Genomic DNA, 12,065 nt, shown 5'->3' on the forward strand with positions numbered 1-12,065 from the left:
GATGACTTAGAAATTCATGAAGTATTTTCCGGCATTTTCAGAACATAGAAAACTGATAGAGAACCATGGTTAATGTTAACTAAAGAAGACATTTTCTCATATAGGCTAAATATTTCATACTTGTGTGCCCAGAGTAACGACGGTGTGTCTGATATGAAAGGCTCATCTTCAAAGATTCACCTACATGCTCCACAAGATATGCCAAGAATATAATATGAAGATCTCAATCCCGAAAACTAAAACAATGGCATTTAGGGGTAAAGAGCCAATTAGAAGTAAAATTGTTATTGATAATAGAATTATTGAACAGGTGAAGCACTTCAACTACCTAGGATGTGACATCACCTTTGACCACGACAATGATGTCCAAAACAAACTACATAGGTTTGAACATATATGTGGAACCCTTACAAGAACCCTAAAGGGAAAAACGAGAAAGGAAACACAACTGAAGTTCTATAAGGTTATGGCAGTGCCAATCTTACTATACGGTTCTGAAACATGGACTTTGAACAGTCAAGAAACTAGTTGATTTCAAGCAGCAGAGATGAAGTATTTGCGATCACTGAAGAACTGCACTATCCTAGATAAAATAAGGAATGAATCTGTTCGAAGGGAATTACAGATATTCAGTCTCAATGAAAAAATTGCGGAATATCGTAACGATTGGAAAAACCATGTTCGACGTATGACACGAGGGAGACTTCCAAGAGCAGCCTTTTATTACAGACCAAGGGGCAAACGAGACCGTAGTAGGCCCAGGAAGCGGTGAGGCGACCAAGAAGCCGGAACAGACTTTTTGCCTAATCCTTGAAGAAGAAGAAGAATGAGAAAAAAATTCATAGATGCTGAAGGGCATGAACCTTTTCATCATCTTTTATGTTTAGCTGTACTGGCAAAACAGCACGTCACTGGGTACTGAACACTGATAGATTAGTTACATGATTCCTTGCCTCCTCTGAATTCTAAAACTCATGCATTAAAACTTTTCCAAAAGGTATAAAACTTTAGTATCGAGATGTTTTGTATAACAACTTATTAGAAAGTGATTAAAAATTTTAATTGTTTCTAAACACTAATTTTTAGTCATATTATACCGATTTTATGACCACTTCCTGTTAGCTAATGTGTGTTTGGGACCGCACTGTGGTAATATATATTTAAGAAACTTGACCTCCCGAATGAAATGCTGAAATGCCGCCCCTGCACTCCCCCCCACCCTCTCAGCGCAGTCATAACCGCACCCCTGCACCATTTTTGGGATTGTCACATTCAAATGTGTTTTCCTCATGTCAATACCTTTCAGAAAAAAACTAACTCCCATAATTGTATCACAAAAAGAGAACAAAAAATCACTTGCCCCCCCCCCCCCCCGCCCACCAGCGCAGTTATAACCGCTACCGCACCCTTGCCTCCCTGCACCATTTTCGAGGTTGGCAGCATCCAAATTCGTTTTTCTCTTGCCAATACCTTTTTGAAAAACTAACTCCAGTAATTGCATCGCAAAAATTGCATGTAGAATTATACACGCCCCCCAGCGTAGTTGGTTCGCCCCCCCCTTACCCCCTGCACCCTTTTCGGAGTTGGCAACATCAAAGTTCGTTTTCCTTGTGCCAATATCTTTCAGAAAAACGTACTCTCGAAATTGTATCACAAAAAATTTAATGGAAGATCACTTGCTGCCCAGCTCAGTTATAACTACCCCCTTTGCTCCCTACACCATTTTCGAGGTTGGCAACATCCAAATTTGTTTTCCTCGTGCCAAAATCTTTCAGAAAAGCTAACTCTCATAATTGTATCACAAAAATCGCACGGAAGCTAAAATTTGACCATTTGCTCCTCTACTATATGGTATACAGGAAAGCAGGCTCGTTTAGTTCTGGACGGAACTTTTTGTTTTTTTCCACAATTTGAACTTTAATTCCATCCAGTTGACAACCATTATCAACAAACATAGCGGCACTGGCTATTGTTTCGTTGTATTAACACCTCGAGTCAACAATTTTTCCATGTCAGAAGCTCTTTATTTCTAATTTCAGTGTTTCCAAGAGTGGAATTTGGAAGATAATGATTACCATGAACTTTCATTTTTTAGGTCTTTTAACGTACGTCAACTGCAGAAATGTTGACTGGGTGACAAAAGTTCAAAATGTCTTTACTTTCGCTAAAGTTTCTGCTTTAATTGTGGTTATTTCAACAGGGATGTTCTTCTTAATACGTGGTGAGTATGAAATATAAGTCTTGATCACCTGCATTAATAATGATAACATTTATTTATATTTTTTAAAATTCTTGATAAAATATTGTAAGAATAACACATTAATACATAACTCCACATTTCTTCTTCGAAAGCATTAACGTACCTCTCTGAAAAATGTTCGAGTTCTTTAGACAGGGATAGGGCACTATCGGCACTGCCTAAAAAAGTGCACATACTACCAAAACGAATCAAAGTATTGGTGTTATTGTGCAGTGGATGAGTGGATGTGATCGCTTGTCAATGCCTAGAATATAACCACCATATTCAGCTCGGACAACTACTAGGCGAGCCGAGAAAGATTCATTGTAGAGTAGAAATAATATTCAAAGAGAAAAGCAGAACCAATCGTAATGCAGTGCAGGCATGAAATTTGAATGTTAGAAAACTAAAGTTTACCCTCTTGTCGTTTGCTGAACACTCGATATTTTCACAGATACACAGCACCTTATGGAGAGTGGGGCACATTGACACAAGGGCCACGTATATACACTGACAATGTGTTGACAATGAAACGAGTGAAACGTTCACAGAATGACATAGAGATGGTGCCAGTGGTGGCCCTGTTTCCAGCAAAGCTTCATCACCCATCAGTTGAAAGAAAGTTATCAAAGGGACACAATACGTTTCTGCACCTGCCGAGTAATTTTTCGCCGTTTTGCTTGTAAACACATTGCAGGTGTGGAATAGCGATCATCAACTACAGTTATATGCACAGGTTAGAACATTGGTATAATGAATTTATTGCGTTTTCCTTCTAACTTGTTAGATTTTTTACAAAAGCATTATGTTTTCAAAGTGGCCTCTAGGGGCTCATTGATACACTCGATGGTAGGGCACATTGATGTGTAGATGAAATTGAATATGCATCTTTAGATTCTCTCGAGACTTTCAGCGACCTTGACGTTGTTCAGTTGTGCTCGAGCGAGATTAATGTTGATGACTTTCTTCTCTTACAATTCCTAAAAAACCTAAAAAAGAAAGAGTATGGTACATTAGGTTGGTAAGATTCAGATTTTGTATGACCGAGATGAGTATCAAGTGTCCTATTTGCGATGGAAACAGGGTCAACTTCGTTACTTCGTTTGTGTTTTCCCTTTTAGTTCCAGATAAGGCATCTGTTTATTTATCAGATGTATGTAATTCGCAAACTGCCTCCTCCCTTGATTGCAAGAGGAACTAAGAGAACATCTTCGACTCTTTCATTTTCTGTCAATTTCTCTTTTTATACTATGCAATGACTCATGATGGTAAAATTATGATTCATAATATTATTATCCGATGTTGTTCAACCACCACTATTCACATATCTTAGCGTATTTTCTCGCCATTTTTTGCTCATAATTTGTAGTCAATGTGTTATCGCAAAGAAAAATGTATACCTACCTATTACAAAAAGTTGATTATGCAAAGTTTATTGACTTTCGCAACTTAAGATGTGTTATAAATGTTATTTTCGCGTAGCTTCATCAAAAGGTTTGTCAAGATTGATATACACTTGTTTGTGTTATTTTTATCACTGTGTTTAATCACTCAATGTACGCACCTTATATCAAACTGAACAAGGTCCGTATCAATGTGCCCCGTACGTGGGGAACATTGATACAAATGACTTAGTTCAAAAAAAAAAAAAACCCAAGATGGCATAATTAGCTCTTAGTTAAATTGGTTCATTTTTTTTTTTTTTTTTGACGATGATAGGAATTATACCCTAGAGGTTAACAACAAAAACGTCTGAAAATATGTGTGATAAAATACAATGGCTTTTGAAAACAGGTGTACGAACGTGCTCCACTTCCTCCTACATTGTCGTACGCTTAAGGCTTAAATATTCTCAATTCCAGGAAAAAGGGAATCTGTTAACCTGCATGCATAGTTATATGCACTGCGGTCTCGACACTTGGTCGTACAGCTGCTTTGTGACGTCATCAACAGGGCCTGATTACTGAATAGGCAAACTCGACCGTGCCCTAGAGCCCCAGCTTTTTAGCCCCCTCCCCCCTAATGGCAAAAATTGTTTTAGCCGATGGCTAAAATTGTCAGGTTTGACTACGGAGAGAGGGCCAAAAATGGCCTCCTGATACCTTAATCCGGCCCTGATTTTCACTAAGGGAAGAAAGAAAAGACGGCAAGGGTATATATCTCGTCTGCAAGGATCTACCATGGCCCCACTAAATACTCTTACAGCCCTTGACAATTCTGTGTTAAACCGATGCAGCTCATGCAGCCACCAATCATAATCAATGTTTCAAAGTTTGTTTAAAATTTTGATTGGACGTTGCCCATTTTAACCGCAAGAGGCGACACTGGGAACCACTGCATCGACCAATCAGTAGCGAGGTAATGGAAAAAAGGAGTGCCCTGTAGCGCCCTCTTTGTTGCTATGGGTTTCTGCGATTGCCACGACCCATAAGTATTAAGTGGGGTCATGGATCTACACATACTCTATAATATTCTAAGCCTAGTTCCATCAACATTAAAGATTGAAACTGCAAGGTGTTTTTTGCGACAAAAATGCCGTAAGACTACCAAAATGATTTATGCATTCAACTACCACGTTTTATCTAGCGACTTGCATTATGTCTATAGATTACGATATCTTAACACCTCCTCCACACAAGTAATATTCGTAACATGTGCAAATAATATGAGGGTCAGTCAATAAATAACGAAGCAGAGGCTATAAAACAGGTTTTATACGACTTTCTTCAAAAATACTGACCAAAATTTGTTAAATACTTATCCCTCTGGGAAATTAGTCGCTTAATTCTGTGCTCATAAAAGTCATTTTGCTGCTGTTGGAACCAATTGCGCAAGCACTCTTTATTTCATCGTCCGAATGAAATCGTTGTCCCCGAAGTCCTTCTTGAGTTCCCCAAAGATGTGGGATCATATGGGGATCGATCTCTACTATAAGGGGGGAGGGGGCAGGGATTAAGACTTTCCACTTAAAATTCCTCAGTTGCATTGGCTGTCTGTGGTCTAGCGTTATCGTGCAACAAGATGACAGTACGTGAAAGTTTACTGGAACCACACACAGCCAATGCAAAAAAGAAATTTTTGCGGAAATTTAAGTGAGAAGTCTTGAACCACTCTCCATACCTCCATATGGTCCAGATCTATCCCCATATGATCCCAGATATTTGGGGAACTTAAGAAGGCACTTCGGGGACAATGATTTCATTCGGACGATGAAATAAAGGAGTGCTTGCGTAATTGGTTCCAGCAGCAGTCCAAAGACTTTTATGAGCACGGAATTAAGCGACTAATTTCCCAGAGGGATAAGTGTTTAACAAATTTCGGTCAGTATTTTTGAAGAATGTCGTGTAAAACCTATTTATAGCCTCTGCCTCGTTATTTATTGACTGACCCTAATATAATTAACATCAGCATTTAAAACACGCATACGAAGTTGAGAGGAAATACGACATGATTGTTTCTAAATTCATTTCAGGATACAATGACAATTTTAAGGACCCTTTCGAGGGAACTACAACAGAACCTGGACGCATTGCTCTGTCGTTTTATTCAGCTCTTTTTGCGTACACTGGATGGTGAGTTTTTTAAACAATGTATTAGAGAGAGGATCATTCCACGTCAAATCGCCTAAATTAAATAGTTGACCGTGCCGTCTTGTCGCCGATTTTCTTCGTTATTTTTTACGAATAGATATCTATGAGATAAGCTCAAAGTATTTTTTTTTTTTAGATTTTTTGAATGAAAATTACACTTCGGAGATTTTTTTCAAAAATTCGATATTTGATCATTTTTTGGAATTACCGTTTTGGAATGAATTTAGAAAATCTCTCCAATTTCTTTATTTTTCAAACATTTAAGATGAATTTAGTGTCAATTTCAAGCTAATACTTTTTTTTCATTCAGTGTGAACAGCAGAAAGTATTCTGTGAATAGTTGGGTGTTGCCACTCTTTATCTAAAGTCGGTTTTTATGCTTTTTCAATTGGGATATTAAATAAGTCATATCTCCGGAGTACCTACTATGATCTGCATCAATTTTTTTTGTAGCATATTTAAATCATCCTCTTGCTATGTAGAAAAAAGTAGAAGGGTGCTTTTTGTTGTTTTGGAATTTAAAAAAAAAACTGTTTTGCAGAAAATACAAGTTTTCCATTGCTTTAAATCCCTTTAAAGCTTAAAAAAGCCCAAAAACTTTTCAGAATAATTAACACTGGACTGTCAAAGGATAAAAATTGATTTGTATCAATAGTTACTCGCTAAAAAAATGTTCACTTTGGAAAAGAACTGTGCAAAGTCTCCGTTTCAGAGTTCACAAAAAAAAAAAAAAAAAAAAAAAAAAAAAAAAAAAAAAAGAAAGATAAAAAAAAAAAAATTTGTGACCTACTTCCCCCAATTAACTCTAATTTTAATTCCGAAACTTTGAATTCAAATTATGTTTTTCGCAATCACGAGTTGCGACAAGACCCTGCTGATTAGAGTTATTGTTTCTAGAAACGGCTCCCCCCCCCAAGCATGTCCCTCCTCCTGGGTGGCTACGTGTGTATAGTTGTGTGTGTAGGCTTACGTGTGTGCACGCAGACGTGTGTATGTGTGTAAAGGCGTGCGCACGTAGGGGAGTGTATATGACCATGCGTGTGTAGGACATGGACGCCACCGCCCAGCAAAAGTGGATTCCGGTGGACAGTGCTCAGGACCAGCCGCACCGCCGCCGGTGGACGGTGGTGCTGCAGCCCTGGTCCAAGCTGAAAAAGGAACCGTAACGTCAAGGACAGTCAAATGAAAGCAATAAGCAATCGTGATTGCTCAAAAAAAAAAAAAAAGAAAAGCACCTCTGATTGAAAGTGTACTAAATATTAAAAATAATAATTTGAAGAATAGTGTAAAAAATACTTCTAATGGCATTATTTTGCTCTTTTTCCGACACTAAAAGATGAAAAAAAAATTTACTATTGAAAAGTTTTCATAGCATAACCTTGTTTGAGTCACGTTACACCTCACAATAATCTTCCATACTTGCAATGCTCCTGCAGCGGAACTCTAGATTTCTCTGAAGAATATTATTTTCGCTGACTGATATTTTAAAATCTCTTTGAAACTTATGAATAGAAATTCTGTTTTTCTCATCTTTTGATACAAAGGAAATAGTAATTTTTTTAAAATTAAATGCAGTCCGCACAAGCATGCCTTCACATTTTATTATCGTCAAAAGCTATGTGCCGATTCACTTTTAAAGCGAAAGAAGAATGATGCGTATTGCATGAGTGTTTTAAGAGTGTAAGATCATTTTCAGGTGTTAAGTAATCCAAACAAGTTTATGCTATAAAAATTTTTCAATAGTAATTGTTATTCTTTTTTTTCCATCTTTCAATGTTTAAAAAAATGCAAAACAATGCCATTAGAAATATTTTTACACTATTCTTTAAATTATTATTCTTAATATTTAGTACACTTTAAATCAAGTGTTTTTCTTTCTTTCTTTCTTTTTTTTTTTTTTTTGTGAACTCTGAAACGGAGACTTTGCACAGTTCTTTTCCAAAGTGAACATTTTTTTAGCGAGTAACTATTGATACAAATAAATTTTTATCCTTTGACAGTCCAGTATTAATTGTTCTGAAAATGTTTTGGGCTTTTTTAAGCTTTAAAGGGATTTAAAGCAATAGAAAACTTGTATTTTCTGCAAAATACACTTTATTTTTTTAATTTCGAAACAACAAAAAAACACCCTTCTATTTTTTTCTACATAGCAAGAGAATGATTTAAATATGCTACAAAAAATAATAATAATTATTATTATTATTATAATGCAGTAGGTTCTCCAGAAATATGACTTATTTAATATCCCAATTGAAAAAGCATAAAAACTGACTTTAGATAAAGAGTGGCAACACCCAGCTATTCACAGAATACTTTCTGTTGTTCACACTGAAACAAAGAAGAATTAGCTTGAAATCGACACGAAATTCAGCTTAATTGATTGAACAATGAAGAAATTAGAGAGATTTTCTAAATTCATGCCAAAACGGTGACTCCAGAAAATGATTAAAAATCGAATTTTTGTAAAAAATCTCCAAAATGTAATTTTTATTCAAAAAATCTAAAAAAAAAAATAATTTGAACTTATCTCATACAGATTATCTCGTAAAAAAAAAAAAAAAAATAACAGAGAAAATCGGAGATATGACGGCACGTGCGATTAGGCGATTTCACGTGAAATGAAATTTTGGAAATGTGTCCCTTTCAAATTTCACATAGAGTTGGTGGCTGGATCTTTATGGTTTATTTTTAACCCTTTATTATCATTATTACTGTTGTGTGAACATAAGTATAGTTACGAAGGGCTGTTCTATTATGAACGTGTGGGTCACTAATTGGATAAAAAAATTACGCTTTTTTAGCGACTTTTAATTACCGACATATCTTCTATTTCGAGATCTTCTCCAACCCCGGCTAAATCTAATGCCATGCATCCTTTTGAATCTGAAACATTCATCATTGTCAATCATTTGTTTCAAAATTAAGGAAGTGTTATTATTTTTATCATGATTGCATCTTCTATTTCTTTCAGGAATTTTTTAAATTGTGTAACTGAAGAACTGCATGATGCAAATAGGTATGAGCTGCATCTGAGAAGTGCAACTTCATAAATAAGTATCGTTTATATTTTACTTAATATCGTTTAGTATTATATCTTTAGAAATTGAAATTTCTGTGACTCATTCATTGTAAATTAAACGTGTGTTGTTTCATCGAAAACAAGACAGTACCGGAAGAGTTACCACAGTGTATTTCATAGTGAAAAATTATTTCCCGTTTGGTATAAGTTGATGTTATTTATTTTTTTAAATCGAAGCTGTAAAAATCGTTATTTATTTATTTATGTTGGGGGGTTTTTTAAGAGCGTAAAAGTATTGTATTTTTTCTGAGAACCTGCAAGAGTTTTTCGCTTTGATCAGAAGATACCGTAAACGGGGGCTACTTTGACCCAGATATTGGAAATTTTCTCATTTTCCACACAATAATTTTGTAACTATTCGTATTTCCAAGCTGTGGAAAACTTGTTCACGCATTTAGAGTTCTCTTAATGTAATTTTTGAATACTGATCACTGTGTTTCAAAGAATAATTACCATTTTTAATTGTTTTTATTTGGGCCAATTTTACCCTTACGTTTGGGTTACTTTGGCTCAAAGTAGTTTTCCCTATTTAAAACCATCGTAGAACTAACTAAAACCAAAGAAATACGTGTGTTCATATGGAAAACTATTTATTTGAAAGAAAAATACATTTTGCGAAAAGTTTGAGTCACACATATCTTTTTAAGGAAAGTTTTTTAAAAAATGTGTGTGCAAATCTAGTTATTGTTTCAGAAATTACCGATGGAAAACAGTCCTCTTTTCATTGGTTTTGGAGGTTTAATGATTTCATTAAGATAAGAGCATTCGTAAAACAAAGGATCTGAAATTGTCGGTCACTTCCAATGCTTTTTGACCTGTTTCATGGTCTCAACAGTAGCTCCTTTTCCTCTGGCATAAACAGCTATCACTGGAAACTTGAGCTCATTCCATTCTACAATAGCAAAATTTCATGAACTTTCTAACAAATTTAACAAAATTTGTCAGAAGTAGATGCATCTATCGTTTTCTAAACATCCTACAACTTTTATTTCATCTTCATTTTCTTTACTAATAATACAGCTGAAAGTCTGACGCACGCACATAGCACCTAGACCGTTCGGCCGATTTTCATGAAATTTGGCACAAAATTAGTTTGTAGCATGGGGGTGTGCATTTAGAAGCGATTTTTCGAAAATTCGATTTTGTTCTTTTTCTATTCCAATTTTCAGAAAATTTTACCGAGCAAATTATCACAACGTGGAATAGTAAATTACGGAACTATTATAACGTGGAACCGTAACATGTGCGAGCCATTTAACAAAGCAAATTGGCGAGAAATTCATCATCCATTATTTATAAATATTTTTCTACTACGGGCAAAGCCGTGCTGGTCCCACTAGCCCATAATAAAGGCCATGTAACTGAGCCTTAAGAAGTTGAATCTGCAATCGCTCTCTTAATTCGTTGCTGAGAATTCCTGGTTTTGTTTTTCTTGTGTTTTTCGTGGTAAGAGTTCTACTTTTAGCTTTTCATTTCTTTCCCAAATCTTTCTGACAGTTTTTTTTTTTTTTTTTTTCAAGTTTTTAAGCTGGGCCAAAGTAGGTCGTAATTTTCATGTTAGGAGATATGTTGTTATTGGATTTTTTTTAAAAAGAACATAAAAAGTACAACTATAACCTTTACTAATAATAAAGCTCAAAGTCTCTCTGTCTGGTTGTCTGTAGGATGTCTGGATTTGTGTGAAGCGCACAGCGCCTAGACCGTTCGGCCGATTTTCATGAAATTTGGCACAAAGTTAGTTTGTAGCACGGGGGTGTGCACCTCGAAGCGATTTTTCGAAAATTCGATGTGATTCTTTTTCTATTCCAATTTTAAGAAAATTTTACCGAGCAAATTATCACAACAAGGAATAGTAAATTACGGAACTATCATAACGTGGAACCGTAACATGGGCGAGCCATTTTACATAGCAAATCGGCGAGAAATTTATCATCCATTAGGCGAACCAAATGACCTTTTAATTTTCTTCTACGGGCAAAGCCGTGCAGGCACCACTAGTCCATAATAAAGACCATGTAACTCAGCCTTAAGAAGTTGAGTCTACAATCGCTCTCTTAATCCGTTGCTGAGAATTCCTTTTTTTTTCCTAGTGTTTTTCGTGTTAAGAGTTCTATTTTTAGCTTTTCCTTTCTTCCCCAAATCTTTCTGACGTTTTTATTTTTTCCAAGTTTTTATGTTGGGCCAAAGTAGGTCGTAATTTTTAGGTTAGGGCATATGTTGTTATTAGAATTTTTTTAAATAAAAACCCACGAAGTAAAACTATAATATTACATAAAGTATCGAATAGTGTTCATAAAAATGCAATTAACAAGCTCTTAGCTTGCGTAGAACAGCTTCTACATGTTAAAGCTTGAGGAGTTATAAAGACACATGTTAGCACAAGGAACGCTGAACCACTAGTGTTGCTTCTTGAGCAGAGCGAAGAACTGCTTGGTATATATTACTGAGTTCTTGGGACTGCTCTCCAACGGAAAATGTCAAAATATGTTTAAAAATTGCTTCCTGAAAAGGTTGACAGAGAGCGCTGTATCTCTTTCTTTGTTTAGGTCAAAGAAGAACCCCAGAGCCAAAGTAGCGCGCGTTTACGGTATTTGATACATTTTATTTAGAAAGAAATCCGGGTTGAAAATTCCATTTTACCGGATTTATAACCAAAATAAAAATCTGTATCGAATGTTGTATCAAAAGTTTTGAACGAATGAATAAGTTTTAAGAAATTCCTATTTATCTCAAACAGAAGAGTAACGTTTAGGGCTTTTTTCAATAAAGGACTTGGAGCTTGAAAATTCCGGTTATCTGGTTCTTGTCATGTTTTGAAAAACAAAAGATGAAATATATTTTTTATCTTAGTTGAATGATCTACTTATTCTTTCATTCAAAACGTAGGAACTATAGACAGAATCTCGCAGTACCTTCAAGAGAATAATATCCTCCCCCCCCCCTCCAAAGTTACCTATATGAAGATTTACACAAAAATGCTAACAACAATTAGTACTGTATGATATGAAGTGGGTTTCAGTCACTTAGTATCTATGTCATTCACTTGCTACTTAGCTGACGGAAAAGGGGGTGGGGAGAAAAACCCCAAAGAGTTTCCGCTTTTTCATTCACTTTCACTCAAATTAAGCAGCGGGTATGTCTCCTAAATAATACATTT

At 35.6% G+C, this 12,065-nt stretch overlaps 1 protein-coding gene across 1 annotated transcript in view; it reads left to right on the forward strand.

Moving 5' to 3' along the window:
* LOC129220214 (Y+L amino acid transporter 2-like) overlaps positions 1–12,065 on the forward strand; it is a 50,492-nt gene that overhangs the window by 17,912 nt on the left and 20,515 nt on the right. The window contains exons 2-4 of the mRNA XM_054854579.1: positions 2,096–2,221; positions 5,712–5,811; positions 8,801–8,845. Coding sequence (XP_054710554.1) covers positions 2,096–2,221; positions 5,712–5,811; positions 8,801–8,845 — 271 coding nt within the window. The remainder of the gene's footprint in view (positions 1–2,095; positions 2,222–5,711; positions 5,812–8,800; positions 8,846–12,065) is intronic.

This window comes from Uloborus diversus, chromosome 4 (assembly GCF_026930045.1).
Source record: "Uloborus diversus isolate 005 chromosome 4, Udiv.v.3.1, whole genome shotgun sequence".
In the NCBI taxonomy this organism is placed as follows: domain Eukaryota; kingdom Metazoa; phylum Arthropoda; class Arachnida; order Araneae; family Uloboridae; genus Uloborus; species Uloborus diversus.